We start from the raw sequence: 18,985 nt of genomic DNA, 5'->3' as shown, positions 1-18,985 counted from the left end.
GAATTAATGGCCGTTTAATTGGACTGATTATCTATATACATATTTTTTTTCATTAATTAAATCATTGTGACATGACTTAGGATGCTTATTTTATTGTCCATATGCAAGTTTCTGTAGCCGGTTCTAAAGGTGGTCCATTAATACTTAAACAACAACTTTCAAATATTGGCCTGCACATTTCATTCATTTTCTTACAGTCCTATAAGCCTATAACCATAGGAGATCTTTCTGCTAGTTCTAGTTCTGTTTCCTGGATATATATAATAATTTTCTACATGCTTGAGATTTGAGAAGCGTTTATTTTAAGGAAGCAAATTGAGGTGAATCCAATTGAAAATTAAGACTTAAAACTCGTTTTCAAAGGCACTTCAATGATTTGAAATTTCAGATTTAATTTATATCTCATTGGACACACACACATGCAAATTTTCATTAGGAGTACTCATTATTAATTAGGTGATATTACTTGAATTTCTCTTACTCTTGATCCGTTACTTGTGCTTCACTACGAGTTTCTGCGTATATGGTCCCCATAGTTGAACTCTATTATGAAAGTGTTGAACAAGATCCCTGTCTACTAGTCTTGTCTCCCCTATGCAAGGTATCACCTATTATTGTGTGAGCAGAAGTCTAAGACCAAATTATATTTTCTGTATTTAATTAAATAATTTATAAGGTACACAATGCATGCTTGGTTTTATTTTACCGATCAAAATTAGTACGAACTCACCAATAATATTTGAGTGGCATGCAAGGAAATCATAAAATAGTTTCACGATTAACCAACAAGTTAATTTTAAAAGTACATTTTGATCACAAGAACAGCACTTTGCAAGACCGAATCGATTCGATATATAGTACGGTTCTCTATTTCTGTCGGTTTATTACTACAACTCTTTCATTATTTGATCATCACCGTACGTAAAAGTGCCAACACCCCCCACTAAATTTATTCAACTTAATGGCTCTACCAAATGAATCAAAGCATTTACTTCTAAAATATATATTGCCGACTAGTTCCCTAGCTTGCAACGCTTTATAGGATTAGGCTCTTTATTTGATGTTACCATAGAATGAGGTTAATTGGTTAAATAAAAATAGTGATCTTGCCCATGTATTCAACCCGGGAGACACTTTGTCTACTTGTACGAATACAAAATCATTGGTATATTGATATTACAATTAGATTAGCATAGTAATGTTAGGTAAAACTACCTGTTAGTAAATTAGGGTCCATTGGATATACTCACCCTTGGGTTGTGCTTGCTTTTAACTATAATGGTAGCATCCAAGTCCCCTCTAGCCCCCTTGCAAAAAGAATTCTTAGAAAAATGTCTCATCAATGCACCCAAGGGAACATTGCATTTGGATCTAAACATGTTGAAGAAGATGGGGCATCTTGATCACTTTTGACTTAAGTTCCTCTCACCGGTTTTTTTGCAACATATATAAAATGGGGAGAGAAAAAAAAGCTCAAACTTATATTATATGGACTAATATGCAATGATTAAGGCTCATGCATGATCTCTTTTTGGTCTCTTTGTTGCTTCCCCCTCCCTCCATAAAAAAATTAACAAATTATCAAATACAATAGAAGATAGTGTTGTTTATAATTCATTTTTCAGTAAATTGAAGCTTAGTGTGTAAAGTACTTTGTGATATTACTTTTTGTCGCCAAACACCTCAGAAACGTGAAAGAGATTATTCGCTAAAGTAGTACAGCTGAGACCAGTATGTGTTTGTCTTTTAACAAATCCAAATTAACCTAGATGGGGGATTTCCATCATAAATAAAACATAAATTTCAACGTGTCAAGCAATGTCATCTAGAAAGTTCAATTAAGTGTGTGGTTTTGTTGAGAAAAAAAAAATCTCCCATTAAGCGAGGGAAAAAACGAAGGACAACTCATAATTCAAAGGTACGCACCATAATTATTTAAGCTTGACAGGCAAAGAATGCATAATATATAATTTATGACAACCCCTATTCATTAGGCTTCCCTTTTGCCATTTTTGCTTAAGACTGTCTCTATGCTCTACTGTAGTTCACATAACAAAAACCACATTATTTTCTAGACTCAAATTTAACCACTGCTAATTTTAGCAAAAACATTAAGCACGCATATATATAGAGAAAGAGAGAGACAGACTCAGCTAGCTAGGCTGCAAAAAATTAATTTTCTTTTGGATTGAATCCACAAACAGAAAAAAGCCTAATGCTTAGTTTAAACTTTAGGCTTATCATCAGTTATGACCAGTTTTTCTTCATGACACTCATTATATATACAACACTAGCAAAAGACCATCCCCCCCTAAACATCAAGGAACACCCTTCTAGAAAATGAAAAGGCTAGCTTTGGTGCTAACCTAGTCATAATTAATCAGTTCCTCATCATCCTTAGTGCCAGTTCTTGCAGCTCCCCCAAGTCATTGTTGTTGTATGGTCTTTCTTTAGCTTGGATTTGGAAATCCTCTCTGCTTTGTATATCTTGCATGCTCATTCCATCATTGATGCTGCTGTGATCAATTGATTCAAGTGAGCTTTGAGGAGATATAGGATTCATGTAAGTGGGACAAAATGGATGATTCATTAGTTGTCCTGTAACATTGTTATTATTCCCTTGCAAATGATGATTATTCTCTATGTTCCTGGACTCCACTAGGTTCTGAGTCAGCTGAGCTTTTACCTGCATCAGCTGTGCCTGCAAGCGTGCCACCTGCATTTCAACAAAAAAGAAAATGTAAGAAAATTAGAAAAGTCAGAATTTTAATGAGTGTGATTAGAGAATTTGTTTGTTTCTAGATAAATTGACTGGTGTGTTATTTTATATAGCCAATGATAATAATAAATATTATTCTTGTTGGAGTAATGGCCCTTGAGGAATCATAGAAGCCAAAGATAGGTAGCTAGAGTTCAAGCAAGAGATAAAGACAGGAGTAGCTAGTTTGGTTGAACGGTTTTCCAAATTTCCAACATATATAAAAGAAAAGACAAGAAAGAAAAAATTACCAAGTTCTAACTAAAGAGAATTTGATGAACGAGTGGCTTGTTATGTTTAGATATTTATGTATATTTCCTCCATGATAGAAAGCCATAAAAGAATAAAACCTACATACAATATTTTAGGTATTTTTGGTATTGTTCTCCCATTAGAATTAAAGTTTTATCTCAATAAAAATGTTTACACGTAGATTACCAAAACAAAACTTCAATTCTAATTAGACAACAACATAAAAAACACCATTAGAACTCCATATTTAATTTTTTTCCTACATTAAATAGGTGTTAATGCGTTACTTATTTGATGTCTATCAGGATATATAAACATAAAAAATGAACATGAGAAGATCTATCATATCCAGAAAAAAAGTAACATAAAGTTCCGTAGTTTAGATGAGTTTTGTAAGAACATATAATGGTATACCTGTTGTTGTAAGGCAAAAATGTGAGAGACACAGCCATAGACAGGGTCTCTAATACGAGCCTGAGCCTCATAAGTGATTGTGACAACCGCTTCACAACGATCATGAGCTGGTATGTGCAAAAGCAACTTTGAAACGTTGCTGGCACCAAATACCTTGTGTATGGCTGCAAATCTAGCAGGGCCCTGTTCTGAACAAAAGTAAGGTGCAAAGATACAATCAGAAGCACACCTTCTTCTGAGGAACTTGCATGCCCCGCAAGGAGAGCCAGAGCCATTAGAGACACCATTTCCACTAGCAGAAGCCATAGTATAGTAGTAGTATAATTGTACTAATAACCAACACACAAAGAGAGAGAGAAAGATATGTATTTTATGTTTGAAAAGAAAGGACCTGAGTGGGAGGAAGTGAATAAAATTTGTAGGCACACGGGCACACTAGGAAATGGTGCAAACTAAAAATCTGAGGACTATAGTATGGAAGAGTGAGGGGTCAGGGGAAGTGGGACAGTGAGAATAAGGTGCATAAAAGAGTCTTATAAGAATATGAATGGAAACATGTGAACCTCAGATGTAGGGTTCAGAGGAAACATTTGTAAATGGTGAAAGCAATAAACCTCTGGTTTTTCTAATGAATGGGCTTAGACCAATTAAGTTAATGTAAGTTGGACTCTCATGGCTATTTTATTTATTTACTTTTTAGTATCGTTTAGAAGCTGATAGTAGTATAGTACGAGTACTATTATTTGTTTCGTGTAGTGCATGTCTTTAATTAATTGTATGGGGTTGGTATGGTTTTGGTTTAGTTTAATTATTTAATTGGTTGATCAGTAGTTTTTATTTTTATTTTTGCGCCGAACGCCGCACCTGGGAACTGCTGTCGTTTGTGGCTTCCTAACTCTAGTTAGTACACTGCCACCTGCCTGTAAACTCTACCGACAACTTCCTACTTAACATGAGCTCATCAGAGTACTAAAACTACTCAAGTACTTATTTTAATTCTCTTACTATACACATTAACTAGACTATATTTTAATTAAGAAAAGGGTTTATCAATCGTTGTACAAAAGTATAAAGCATTTGTTATATTAAAAATAGATAAATACTCAGTTTAGTCCTTAAAATGTCAGACCTTTTGATAATTGTATAAAGATAAAAAATTTAAATTTAGATATCAAAATGTGAAAAAAAGATAAATTAGTGTAATTGTTAATTTTCATTCGTTATTCTTAAGATGTGTCTTACCATGCATGCCTATATGACGTCTTTAATAATGACATGACAATTAAAATTTATCACGTAATTTCTATCTATCTTCTATAATGTCAGATGTCTACAAATAAATTTTTTAATTTCATCTTTGAACTTAACATATTATTTTGAACTTAACTAACTTTTTAGTGTTCTTTAACTTAATTAGTACAGTTATTTGAATCCTTAAAAATACTTTTAAATTTTTAATTAAATCTACGTTATCATATTATCTGACTTCTATTTTTTTTATCTCTCATATTTCTTAACCTCTACTATTAAAATACTTTTAGCGGATCCTTTAATTATTTTTTTTTTCATATTATCATATTAATCATGTTTTACTGAATTGTTAAAGGAGTAGATAAATGGTAAGAAAATTGAAAAAATAAAGGAAGCTCAGAACAAATGAAACGTGTAGAAAAAAAGAAAATGAAACGTGAAACTGCAAAGTGCAAAAGATATACGACAGTAAGCAAGGAAGCTTTCTCACAGTTGCTATTTCTTGATAGTTTTTCCCAAAGCATATATACTAGTAATTTTTTACATGTAATTATCCTTTAACTTAAAGTCAGACTAATTTGTTTCAACCGAGGAAGTTTAACACACTTTAAAAAGAATTTAAATTTCGAAATGAAATTTGATTTTTTTTTGTGAACAAAAAAAATAAAACAGGTGGGTTTTGTCTTCAACATGCTGCATGTTTTTAACTTGAAAAGAAGAGTGTTGTTAATTTGTTACTATTATTCTTTTTTGGTTGATGGGTGTATCATTAAATTCAAATCTCATGCAGTTTTGTCTATTCGGTCAGAGGAACGGGGATATACTCAAAGATTCATCTAGCATAAGATATCTCAAGGTCGTTATCAGAATCTAAAATCAAATCTGCATTCTTCGGCAATATAATCACTTTGAAAATCAACTCACATCATCACCTGCACCACTTTCTTGATTGAGTCACGCTCAAAAGACTGGACTCAAAATGGTTGTTTTTTAATATTATACATAAAGTTACAATTTTCAAACCTGCCACTATGAATTTGCAAAGTCCAAATACTTGGACCAGATTCAGAAGAAACGATAAATTGGCTAATAACTAACAATAAAAAACACTAGCCTGCATTACATTCTGGCACTAAGAACCAGCTGTATAATGTATTTTGTGGGTAGGAACTAGTCAGTGACGCAAGATAAGCCACAAATCACAAATCAGTAAACACAATAAGTAGAGATGGCTCATACATCATAATAAGCATAATCAAAAATAAATAAAAAGAGACAGCAGTTCGTCATACTTGACAATGAGAAATGGCTGTTTGAATCATGAAGAGTCCCATGTCATGCATGGCTCTTACTAAGAGCCGCCTGAGCTTTAAGTTCTCACCAACATCAGAGAACTTGATTTGATACGCATATGCAAGCAACATTCACATATTTTATATACACTCATGATATGATATCATAATCAACATTATTGGTGCATTGATTAATAGCATCACCTTTTCACATGACACATGCAGACCACATAATACTGTGTAACAAAAGTCCCCACAAGCAACAGCCACATAACCAGGGTAGCTTTTATTTATTTATTTTTTATTTTTGGCCATACCAGTCTAGCTCTTTCTATGCACTTGATTCTTATTTCTGAATATTGGTTAAAACCTCATAACAAAGCCTATCAACTTCAGGGTACCTCCTTCACAGAGGAAGGGAAATAGCTCTTCTATTTATGCATACCTATTTGAAAATTTACTAGACTGGTAAGATAAAAAAAACCCTTAACTGATTTGTGTTTGTATATGATAAAAGCACTTATACTGATGCAACACATATTTAAAAGGGAAGAGCTCAATAAAAAGTTTGAGATTAAAATAGCAGTTCTATACAGATAACCAGATCACAAATTGGATGAGATGTTTTTGGTCTAAGTGACGGGTTTCAACTAATACATCCCTGCACTAGCATGCCCTACAAAAAACCCGTTGAAATATCTCTAGTCAACTCAAAATGAGACATTATCAAGATAATTCTAGAGAATCCAAGATGTACTACGTACTAGTCATGGTCAAAAAACTGCTTAGTGTAGATGACACCCCAGAACAAGAAACTTCTCTCTAGTCCTCATCTCTTGTGATGAAACCTCACCTTCAATAAGAATTGCATCTTAACCTGCACAAAAGTTCACATCCAATCACATGCATGAGATTACCAAAAGAAGAAAAGGAAATACAACATTTTGGGCTTTATCATAAATCCAAAAAAACTCAAAAAGAGCACCGTGCAAGTATGTCACGAATCAAGTTTTAACAAATGGCAATGGAAAAACAAAGAACAACCAACTACTCGTGCTAATCAGATACAAAACCAGGCACCATACTTGCTAACAGTTTGTGTACTTTCTACCACAGGGATAAGAATCCTTAACTTTTGTTATTTATCTCTGAAACTGAAGTGTTTCCAACAATAGTTTTTTTACAAATAATCTTATATCTGGTGACCCAATTCTTAGCCTAGATTGAAAAGCTTATAGTGCAATTAATTTGATGAAGAAATATTTTTTAGATTTTTTTGGGGTCTGTGGTGGCTGCAGAGGTTTTAGGTCGATAGGCTCAAGACCAAATCCCACCATTAATCCCTTTTGGGATTGGGGGTCAGAGATGTGCAGTATGAACCTGTATGCTTTTGGGCTAGGGTTTTAGTAGTTTTGTATCTCTATTATATCAATTTTCAATATAGTTAATTGTTTCTCCTATGCTTGTGGTTTTTTCCCATCAAGAGTTTTCCACATTAAATCTGTTTGTTCATTCTTCTTTCTTTATCTCGGTTGCACATTATTTCTATCATAATCAAATAAAAGTTTGTCATTCAACATAGCTATAATTCAACTACAAGAAAATTCAATATAAAAAAATCCCAATTAATCTGCAAAAATATATCAAAACTGCAAACCAATAATAGCAATGACAGTAGAAATTTCCCACTAAATTTTATTACAATTTAAACTACAAGAATCCTAGCTTGCTTCATTAGCATGATATGGCAAAGACACCAGACTTGAAACTTACTTGAGCAGTATTATAAACAATATACTCATTGTACATGAGCTCAGAACTCTTGACATTTGATGGCACTGGTTTGCCACAAGGAACAGTGACATTGCCCCTCCACTTTACATATTCCGATTCCTGTGGCATTTTCTTGCCCAGTCCTTTAGTAGAGTGCTTTCCTTCGGGAGGTTTATCCATATACTGTTTCTCAGAGGACAAACAATCAGTATGATACAAAAAATTATTGCAAATCCATTAGGCAGAAATTCAGTATTTTTTTAAATTGGCAACATATTTATATATATATATATATATATATATATTAGATAAAAGGTACCAAAAGGGGTAATACATAGCAAGGCAATGTAAAAAAAAAAGGGGTATGGAGTATATACCACTAATAGATATAAATACAACATAAACCCCAATGACAGCCCAAAAAACATAAGAAATTCAGTATTGAATGCAGCATTGTGGCTCATTTTGAATGTGTATGCACTTACAAATAATCAACCACAGTGATTGCTTGGATTAACTTATTTGGAGGAAATAATAATTTTTACACTTTATTGATTTTATTTAAAAATGATTTTATTTAAAACTGATTTTATTTCTCTGAAGTAAAAGCTACATGCACAAATTGGATTAAAACAGACTGACCTTAGCTTTCTTGAGCTCATAGACATTTCCAAGCGCAACTTCACTCAAAAGCATTAGACCAACAGGATTTTTCTTATCAGTGAAGCAATACTGAGCACTTTTGCTGACCAGGTCAGCAAAGTAAACCCCTTTGCCAAACTGCAATGCAAAATATTCAGACTTTAGTGCTTCTGTGGAAAGTTAATTAGGTATTTGTATCCAAAAGTATAAGCAAAAAAAAAGGAGGCATGAGAGGGGAGTAATAGATAGAACCATATAGCCAGTAGCCGGGGCTTCAGGAGGTGCAATTCTGAGTCCTTGGTTAAGAATGCCCACAAAGTTTGTCAACCTAGAACCTATAATAGAGAGCATTTTTGTCATAGGTGTCTAACTCAAATTTGTACATATTTTCATCTACAGCTGCGGATAGCACATGAAAACAAAATAGCCATCCATATGATTGTTTTTGTTGAAAAGATGAAAGAATTTTTAACCTAAAAGTTCAGCCTTTGAAAGTTGAAACTCCTCTGGTCACTGGTCTAGTATTATATTATCATGACATTTGTATGGAGTAATCAGATACAAGAATTTGTATACATTCCTTTCTTTATATTTTCCAACTCTTTCTTTGTGTCATAGGAGAATATTTCACAACGGCAAACATACAAGTAACTAGTATAGCAAGCATCACATATCCACAACCTACCATGCCATAGGAGCATTCTGTTTCCAAGTTTATCCCTGTAAGGAGCAAACTTATCAGATTCACCTTCCCTTTCAAGTGAAAAAACTTCTTCTAGCTCAAGACTCCAGTCCTGCATAAATGGATTACAAAGATAGTGGAAACATGTACATTGTGACTTGTGAGAAATGAAAGACGTCAGACATAATTCACAAACACCCACTTGTATACCAAATATAATCATACCGTATGTGTGGGGGCATGAGTATTCTGGAGAAACTTTTCAATTAAGCAAAACTCTTCACTATCATGAGGAAGTGGAGATATATCACAGTGAAGCTTCTTATAATTATCATCAATGGAATCATCATTGTTAGCATCAAATCCAACTAATCTTGAGGCTATTTCAATGTCTTGAAGGGCTTCTAACATTTTCACCTAAAACAAAAGAAAGGCCATACTATTCTAATTATAATAAAGGGGAATCAAATGTGTCAATCCTCAGGAGCAAAAGTCATCAGGAATAGTCCTGATAGAATTAGATAACTTTTATATCATTCATATATTTGACATTCCTTGAACATTATTGAAACAAACAGACTAAAAATTTCACATGTCTTGTTTGAATAGTCCTAACTCCTAACTAACTTTTAGAGATTAAAAACCCAAGGTCAAATTGCAAGACAGTATACCAAAAAATCATGTGATGGTGCAGTATAAATTCTTCATTACTGTATTCAAAATTCAAATATAATATTATTTCAATATTTGAGTTTTATGGAGAGTGCCAAAAATTATTAACTTCCACGAGTCATTGTTGCAAGTAGAGAACTAACACAAAATAAAAGAATCAATTGATTTCATGTTTCATTACCAAACCCCAAATTGAAAAATAGTACCACCTTGGACTTAAAGTCATCCTCATCCCTAATAATATGTGGATGAATAGAAGGGATCATGGTGAAGAACCGATTGCTGGCATTAATGAGTAAGCTTTCCTTGACGGATGGATCAGGATTGCTAATTTTTAACAGATTTTGTATCTCTGTCAATGCTTCAAACCCTGGGAAGAGGAAGCATACCAGCATAATATCAAACATTTATTATTACTTTAATAAACCCTATTGGGTTGCTTGATCAATCAATCAAACGAAATAGGGAACCACTATAGCCCATAAAAAGTTTTAAAATAATGTGTTAACATACCCTTTTGGATATTGCTTTTGCTCAGTTTCCCAAGTGGCATTTCAGACATATTAATCTCAAATTCCATCATGGCAGCTCTACAAAACTAAAGACTCAGTATTGCACAAAATATATTCTAATAAAATGAAGAGGTATTTGACTATAACCTGTATGTTTCCACATTGAAGAGCATCTTCATCAATTCTATTAATGGAGGAGGTAATTTGCTGTCAGCATCATTTTTTTTATTTTTTGGGACCTGTTTGTTAACTCCATAGTCCTACAAGTCCAAAGTAACAACCGTGAGTTGAATATCCACCTGATGGATGAAGATGATAACATATTTACATCAAACAAATAAATTTTAAAAATAAGATAAAAACAAGTACAATATCCAATGGAAAAAATCTTCCAGGTTGCTTCTGGATAGTCTTTTGTTCCCACGCCTCCCAAGGGTTTCCAGTCTTCTCATAGAATAATCGTTTGAATTCACATATTGCATCAGATTTTGACATTTCCTCCAGCTTTGTTCCTCCAATCTTGTCATTTCCAACTCGACCCCATTTACGAAACACATAGCAATCGGACCCCTTATCTTCCTCGATTATCTGGAGAATGTAGTAGCTTTACATGGGAAGAAAAAGTTAGGACAGCAAAGCAAGAATCTTAAGAAAGGAAGTGATGTGAGAGATTCACCAAGTAAATAAAAACAAATCACAATTAAAATAAAAAGGCTTTTTTGTATATACCAAGAAAAGGAAGTTAAAACATAATGAACCCACCTGTTAGTACCAGTAGACAAATCAGACATATTCAAAGTTGTGTTATATATGCTTTTCCCTTCCTCAAGTATGTGGCCGGAATCCTGTAGGCCAGAAGCCTCATGAACAGCACTACGTCCCTTCACTTTAATGGTGACCATGCTAGAAGTCTCACCAATCATTTCAACCTTGTACATATCAAATGGAAGTCTTTTCTTTCTTTCTATGCAGTCAATCAAATAGTCCTCTCTGACTATTGGTTTTTTCATCCTCCTATAGATCAAAATTCTTCCAAGTCAGTGATATTAAAATTAATCAAATAAAGTTGGGATTGACAATTTGAGTGCACCATACCTTGCCTTCCGCATCTCAGCTTCATCATTGAGTGATCCAACAACCACCAAGCAGTTAGTATCTACAAGTTACGTAAAAGATTACAAAAATAGTACACGAGGCAAAAAAAATTTGGAATTTTAATTTTCATAAATTGGTCACTGCAGCAGATACCTTTATTTACTTTTGCATGAAACACCCCACCTATGCCATCAATTTTGCGTTTCCATTCTGCCTGTAAAATCACCTCAGAAGCTGAGTACAAAATACTAGAAATCCAAATCAAACATGACTATTTCTCATAATGTTTATGGGGGAAGGGGGTGGTAGACTTTATTAATGGGTGCTAAAAATAAATGTTAAAAGAAAAAATGGAAAGAAGTAATACAATTGAGTCATTAGGTAATCCACAGATAGCAACTTTCAAATCTCGCAAATTTTCACTATTTGATGAATGATGATGCTGACTAGCAATCATTTGACTTTCAGCAGATTTCCTTGGTGATGGAAGAGGCAATATCCTAACTGGTTTCTTCCCTTTTTGAGATTTGAACCACTGTAAACCGTAAGAAAAAACTTTAGTCATAAATCATAATTTATTGGTTTTGTTTTATGACAACTTTTTCCTCACACACTTTTTTAAGGTACTGATTATTTGTTTCTTCTGGGATTTTCCACTTCCCTTCAATACGGTTTGGTTCACAGGTAGAGTAAGAACATTTACTCCACTCGGAAATGTAGCCATGGCACCGGTACATTCCTCCAGAGTAACGCAGAAAGCCAGAACATATTGGGCAAAGACCAAGTGCTCCAAACATCATTCCATCAGCACTAAAATCATAATAATAATTATCACAGTTAGAAGAATTAAAATATTTCAATGCATAATCTTTTCAAAATACATCACAAAAAAAATTAGGAAACAAAATGAATCGGGAAAATTTTTCTCCCCTCCAAACAATAATACAAGTGCTAGACTTGCTTGCATTTGTTTTTTTCCTTTTGATGAATAAACTATGATTCCATTACAAATTATAATAGAGCTCAATGCAAGTGAGCATACATAATAGGGGACACTCAACATACAAACAAACCTAATCTACTGTCAATAAAATCATTGACAACTTCTAACTAAGAAGAAAGAGACTATAACATATTGAGTCGAAAACATTAAGTTTAACAGTGCAGATATTGGGATGAGGCAAACACTTTTTAAACATCAGGGTAAAAACTCTATGAGATTAAATTACCAGCGGTCACGTAAATCAATTTCTGATCCTGATGAATCTTGACCATTGGCTTCCAGCATTTCACGCAACTCTGTTGTTGTAACGTGCTTTTTGAGATCGTCCTTCAAATCCCAGAGTTCTTTGCTCTGGGTCTCCATTTTCTTCTCCAGATCACATGCTTCCCCTGATTTCACTAACATTGCGCTGCCCACAGACACATCTCCCTTGGCCTTAGCAACTTTTGATTTCCGCTCACTATCAACATCCTTCCCCCGTTTTATCCCACCTTTGGAAGTTTGTTGTTGTGTGGATTCTTTACCCTCCTCAGTCTCAATTTTTGTATCACTACCACCTGAAAAGAATGCAGTGAGCAAGAAATCAATTCTTAAAACTACAGTGAAAATAAAGAGATTCAAACAACCACTATGGCAATAAAAACCAGACTTTCTTAAAAATATCAATCACCCTTTTTAGCGAAGTCACTGACAGCTGATTGATCAGAAGATGAGAGATTGTTCCATCCAGATAACTTATACACGTCAATTGATGGTGATAGTTCCATGAGACACTTGGCATGGTGCCAAGCCAAACCTTTAGCACCTTGACCACCAGGCTTAGTAGATATACGAACCTAAATCAAATACAAAACATTCAGCAAGGAGTCAATTCCAACATCAGTAACATATGAGCATGAATCGATATGATTGTGATTTGTGAACAATTAGGAAAAATTCTGAATAATGTACACTGGGATAAAAATTATCTTAGTGGTCTCAGAATGCATGACAATCAATTTTAAGAATCTTAACGAGAATGAGATGAAATCTAACAAGTGTGAATAAACTTGTTGCTAACATCACTTGGGCAGATTTCATGCAATCCCAAAATGAAATTATGATTTAGGACATTAGTGGCTTAATTTGAACACTCCCAGGATATTTTATTTATTTTTTTAACCTTTTAAGGACTTCATAGTTAAAGGAGGGGAAGGAAAATTTACTAGATGCAAAATTCCCAGTTCAACCCAAAAGCACTAGCCAGAATTCAGGAGAGACTTAGATCCCTGATTAGCACCTCCCACAATGGTCCCATCTACATAATTATTAAAGAAAAATTACATACAAGAGGCCAGAAGACTTTTATTTTCTATAGGAATATAAGCATTACAAAATTGAAGAGGAATTGGATAAATGAATATGCTCTTCCTCATTCTACCAAGGATTAAGAACTCTGTTGTTCTTCTAAGCCATGAACCAACTATCCCAAAAGCTTAGCTGTTAAAGACACATGAATAGTTTTACATTTCATCTCTAGCTCACTCCCTGAATCAGGAGTCCTTGTGCTGAAAGTTCAACCTTTTATTGGAAGAATGGTGACAGCAAGGATTAAACTAGAGACCACTTGATCATAGAGACTCTGGTACCTTGTCACGAACAAACTACCTCGAGCATTTTAACCATATAACAAGAATCTCAAGAGTCAAGATGGAGAATCCAATGAGATAGCATAAAAATTATAATACCATGGACCAGGGCTTGTTCAAATATATAACACAGAATGGAATAGTAACACACCACCCAGGTAAAAAATACAGGAAGCAAACATTTTAGCTGCCAAAGCAATTATGTTGGGTATCAAAATCAAATTCAAACATGGCAAACTAGAAGTAGGAAGTAAAAATAAGAAGTATGCATATTATAGTTTCATCCCTTAAATCAGCATCACCATCCAGCTATTACTAAAAGCCAAATATGCTATTTTCCTAAGTAAACTTATGATAAACAAGACAAATTAAAGCCCAAAATCATAAAATCCCCATCTTTAGATAATATTAACATGTTTTTGCTCATGGTCTCATTTCCAAAATACAAAATCCATCCGTTCCAATTAACACACACTAATAAGTTAGTTAGCCTTTGGAACACGACATAGAGAAAAGCATTACAACCCAACCTCTCCTTTGATAATTTTTTGACCGCAATCCTTGCAAGTGGCACGAGAATTTTGTGACACTTCAATACCACATTTAGTATCTTTGACAGTCTTGGAGTCCGACTTTGCCGCGCTGCCGCTGCTGCTACCGCCGCCGCCGCCGCCGCCACTCTCTATGTATTTTCTGATCTTCTGCTGATCTTCCCAACGAAGTGACTCTAAGTTTTCAACATCTTCAAGTCTGCATGAAAACAGTAGTACACCACGACAAAAAACTTGTCAATGTCAAACCATGAAATCAAAAAACACACATTTATCATCGAAGAAACAAACGAGTAGAGATTTCCCTACAATTTTATCTGATTGGCTTTCTTCAATATGCAAGCAGCATGGTTCCACATCTGATTGAAAATAAAATACAGATTAAAATACGGTATATTGAGAAGATAAAAAAAAAAAAAATCAAAACCTACGGCGGGGTTATTTTTGCAAGTAAAAAACAGAAGAAAGGTGTGAAATGCATTAGCGTAGCTAAAGCTACATTTACATTGAACGAGGGTGAGGAATATTGAAGGAAAAAGAAAAGAGAAGAAAATGCATGTCAATGTTACGGGCATGAGGCCATCGAATTTGGTGGATTGAACCATCTTTCCGAGACGCAGCGTTTCGCTGGCAATGGGGCTCTTGCACGTCCTGCATGACGATCTTCCCGACTTCGCGTATTCCGCCTTCCATGGTTTCTGGTCTTGAGGGTTAGACATTCTCTCACACTTTCACTCACTCGCTCGTTGCTCTCACTCTTCCCTCCTTTTACTCTCTCATTTATATATATCATTAATTATTTATTTTAACTATATCACTTTCCCTTATTTGATTTATTGTTATTATTTTTTATTCTGAACTCGGATATGGTCAAACCAAAACAAAAAAGTGTACTAGACAAGTTGTCTTATAAGCCTCCAAAAAATTTTAGTACTAAACTAAAAGTTTTGGAAGATGATGCTAACGTGTATGGTCAAACCAAAACAAAAAAGTGTACTAGACAAGTTGTCTTATAAGCCTCCAAAAAATTTTAGTACTAAACTAAAAGTTTTGGAAGATGATGCTAACGTGTATGCTTGTGATATTGATTAAAAATTTATAAATATGGTAATGTTTTTAATGCATTACACTATGATTTTTATTTAAAGAAAATCGTTTTTTATTTATTTTCTCAGGAAACATAATATATGATCTATCGTGCAAATTAAAGGGGGGAAAATTGTACCCTTTCTACACAAGCAAATGAACTATAATGGATGTAACTTATTGGTATTTTAAAGTTTTAAGAGGGAATACTAATTATCAATCGGTTTAGCTAGTCAAGAAACTGACGAGTAACATTCATTCCTTTTCACTGAATAATGTCATATCTCATTGTAGATGATGAGAACCTTTTTCTTTTCTTTTTTGGGATCCCATGGTGATAATGAGCCTCAAATGTAGTAATGTACAAAATTACGTACTAGCCAACCTTGCGGGCTTTCACCTATTAACTTTGCCCATCCGTTTTCTTTTATTTGTGTAAAGAAAGAAAAAGGAAAAAAAAAAAGATAAAAAATGACTATACAAAGTGAACTTTCAATTTTTTTTGTCTCCCTTTTTCTATCTCGTATTCTCTCCTTTATTCCCTGCTTGTTAGGTGTGAAAGTTTGGATATGAAAATGAAAAGGAAGTGAGTTAGTTTGGATATGAGAATGAAAAAGAAGTGAGTTTAGTTATCTAATCACTTTAATCCAAATATTTTTTACTTTTTTTATTTAAATCAAACATTCTTACTTTTCACTCTTTTTTTATCTCTTTTAATTTTTTTTCCTCACAATTTCATTTATTTTTTTTTCCACCCTACCGAATACAATGTTACTATCATTGAATCAACAAGCATATTATTACGTAAGCAAGCCAATGCCAAACTACCCAATCCCTGCTATCATTGACACAATGATGGAACCCTTAAAGCTTGTTAACATTCTCACCAAACTGCAACTTAGTTTTAAGTCACTAACAATCAATCATGGCCTACTCACCTGGCTTTGTTGACAGTAACATGCAAAAAGTAGAAGAAAAGTCACAAACTCTAAACCCTCATGTGCAGAAGTTTCCGCATGAGCTTTAAAGGATTTAGTTTATTGCTAACGAATGCTACTAAATTTCAAGAAGAAATGGTCTGTTATGAAGGCAATATAACTATAACCCATTGGTAACTATATATGTACCTATTGGTTTGGTATAATATTAAAAGCAATCATCTAGTCATACTGATTACTACTAACTATTAAGAGAGGTAGATCAAACAGGAACTGTCGTTACGTTACACAATTTCAGTATGGTGACTGGTGAGCCACGACAAACCTTTGAGAATCCGAAAATTTCCACTCTTCCACAATGAGAAACACAGGACTACAAAAAAAAAATTCATGTATCTGTCTCCAACGATTTATTATAACAAAGCAATTTCTCTCATTTCCCTACTGAGAGAATTCCAAGTATGACTGATATTTGTGCTTGTGAACGCAAGTGTATCATTTGAACTAAATAGACACAACTTATTCCTGACTTCAATTGAGGAAAAGCCAAGACTCTTATTCAACCCTTCTTCAGCCATTGCCATCTCTACTACTCCCCACATCCTACCATCAGAATATATGTTCGACAATGAAGCATGCCAGGATAAATCATTATGCTCTAAAGATGAAAGTGTTTTCGCTATTTCTTCAGCAAGTTCAACTCGTTTATGGAATCTACATGCACTTAATAGAACTCCCAAAACATTAGGACCAGGTTTTATAGGCATGTTTGAGAGAAAGGATAATGCTGCATCAAATTGACCAACTCTAGCTAAAACACCTATCATGTAGGCACAGTGTTCCTCAGTTGGAGAAATGCCATAATCTTTCATAGAATTAAAGATCCTCAACCCCTCCTGAACCATTCCAGAGTGACTACAAGCAGATAGAACTGAAGTAAATGTAATCGAGTTGGGCACGTGTTTTCCTGATATAACACATGAATTCTGTGTCATTTGATAAAAAATGGAAAGAGCTTTAAAATACAAGCCATGCATTGCAAATCCATTTATCATTGCAGTCCAAGAGACTACATTTTTGGCCGGCATCATACAGAAGATTCTGTAAGCAGTTTTGACACACCCGCATTTAGAATACATGTCCACAAGAGAAGTATAATTTACCACATCCAATTGAACCATGTTTCTAACCACAAAGCCGTGCACACTTTTTCCTTGTTTCAAAGACCCCACCCCAGAGCAAGCTAGAATTACGCCAGCCAATGTCACCGGATTTGGGGTAATAGAGTTTTCCAGCATCCTTCTGAACACGGACAAAGCTTCACAAAATTTCCCTTTCTTGGCACACCCATTAATCACAGCACTCCATAGAACCACATCCTTAAGATCATTCGCTTTTTCAAACAACCTAAATGCATAATGAGTAACTCCACATTTCATATACATATCTATAACAGATGTCAGCAAACAGACATTCACCAGAAGATTGTTCTTTATACACACCCCATGAGATGCTTTCCCCTCTCTCCCAGCCAAAAGGTTTGCACAGGCTCGAACTAGACCTTCCATTGTGAAAGCATCCCATTTGAAACCAAAATAATTAGTCATGCACGAGAATAGCTCAAAAACTTTGGATTCTAAAGAAAAATTCAAATACCCCTTTATCATAAAGCCCCACATAACCGAGCTTCTGTAAGAATATCGTTCAAACAGCTTGCGGGCATCGTCCAGAGAACCCAACTCAGCATACATATCCAAAATCGCAGGCGCGAAGAACAGGTCTCCCTCCAACCCAGATTTGATGGCCAAGCAATGAAGCAACCTCCCATTATGCAAAAGCAGCAACCTTTGACTCGCTTTAACGGAAAACACCAAGTTGAAGCCATCCACTGCATTGCCTTCACTTCGCAATCGTCGAAAAAGCTGCAAAACATCACCGTAGAGACTGCGTTTTGAGTAACCCGAAATAATGGTGTTCCAAGAATGAAGGTTCTTAACGGAAATTTGATCAAAAGCCTTTTTGGCCAGAGGAAGAGAACCCGATTGGATATAAACATTGGTGATGTTGGAACCATAGAAAACCTTCTTGTGAAGCCCGTTGATGATGACCTGAGCGTGAAGTTGCTGCGCTGAAGAGAGAATCTTGGCACAAGAGAAAAAGGCACGAAGGGTTTCTAAAGGGTTTTGTGATGAAATGGTGGGAGCACTACGCATGTTAGTTCTGTAATAATAATATTAAGATAAGAATAATGAAAAACGAGAGAGATGCGGCAAGCTTTGCTATGAAATCGTACGAACAATCAAATCAAACCATCAAAACATTATTGCGTTACCGACAACCTTAGTTTATTTATCCCGAATTTTTGTTGTTAGCCAAGTATTGGCGTCGATTTGATTCTTATGAGAGAAGGAAACATTTTCTCTCAAACGTCGTTGC

The 18,985-nt window shown here is 34.6% G+C and overlaps 3 protein-coding genes across 4 annotated transcripts; all 3 read right to left on the bottom strand.

Moving 5' to 3' along the window:
* Positions 1-2,158: 2,158 nt before the first annotated feature.
* Positions 2,159-4,402, bottom strand: LBD14 (LBD domain-containing transcription factor). Its single transcript, NM_001353965.1, has 2 exons — positions 3,425-4,402; positions 2,159-2,716 (listed from the first exon to the last, which is right to left on the bottom strand). The coding sequence occupies exons 1-2, from the start codon at positions 3,728-3,730 to the stop codon at positions 2,381-2,383; spliced, it is 642 nt and encodes a 213-aa protein (NP_001340894.1). The 5' UTR covers positions 3,731-4,402; the 3' UTR covers positions 2,159-2,380.
* Positions 4,403-6,507: 2,105 nt separating this feature from the next.
* LOC100815900 (poly [ADP-ribose] polymerase 1) lies at positions 6,508-15,299 on the bottom strand. Of its 2 annotated transcripts, XR_413652.4 has the most exons (21): positions 15,095-15,299; positions 14,835-14,884; positions 14,505-14,724; positions 13,017-13,182; positions 12,573-12,903; positions 11,958-12,153; positions 11,711-11,878; positions 11,497-11,557; positions 11,344-11,404; positions 11,011-11,262; positions 10,618-10,852; positions 10,396-10,508; positions 10,250-10,326; positions 9,946-10,106; positions 9,290-9,481; positions 9,068-9,176; positions 8,635-8,717; positions 8,383-8,520; positions 7,741-7,923; positions 6,732-6,844; positions 6,508-6,643 (listed from the first exon to the last, which is right to left on the bottom strand). XR_413652.4 is itself a non-coding variant. In XM_003521231.5 (20 exons), the coding sequence occupies exons 1-20, from the start codon at positions 15,242-15,244 to the stop codon at positions 6,797-6,799; spliced, it is 2,994 nt and encodes a 997-aa protein (XP_003521279.1). In that variant the 5' UTR covers positions 15,245-15,299; the 3' UTR covers positions 6,508-6,796. The 2 variants fall into 2 exon arrangements, 1 of the variants encoding a protein (XP_003521279.1); XM_003521231.5 differs by having other exon boundaries at positions 6,508-6,844.
* A 1,663-nt stretch (positions 15,300-16,962) lies between these two features.
* Positions 16,963-18,762, bottom strand: LOC100775787 (pentatricopeptide repeat-containing protein At1g06140, mitochondrial). The gene has a single exon (XM_014774255.1). The coding sequence runs from the start codon at positions 18,760-18,762 to the stop codon at positions 16,963-16,965; it is 1,800 nt and encodes a 599-aa protein (XP_014629741.1).
* Positions 18,763-18,985: the final 223 nt, after the last annotated feature.

Source organism: Glycine max, chromosome 3, assembly GCF_000004515.6.
Source record: "Glycine max cultivar Williams 82 chromosome 3, Glycine_max_v4.0, whole genome shotgun sequence".
Classification (NCBI taxonomy): Eukaryota; Viridiplantae; Streptophyta; class Magnoliopsida; order Fabales; family Fabaceae; genus Glycine; species Glycine max.
This window is presented reverse-complemented; position numbering and strand designations above follow the sequence as displayed.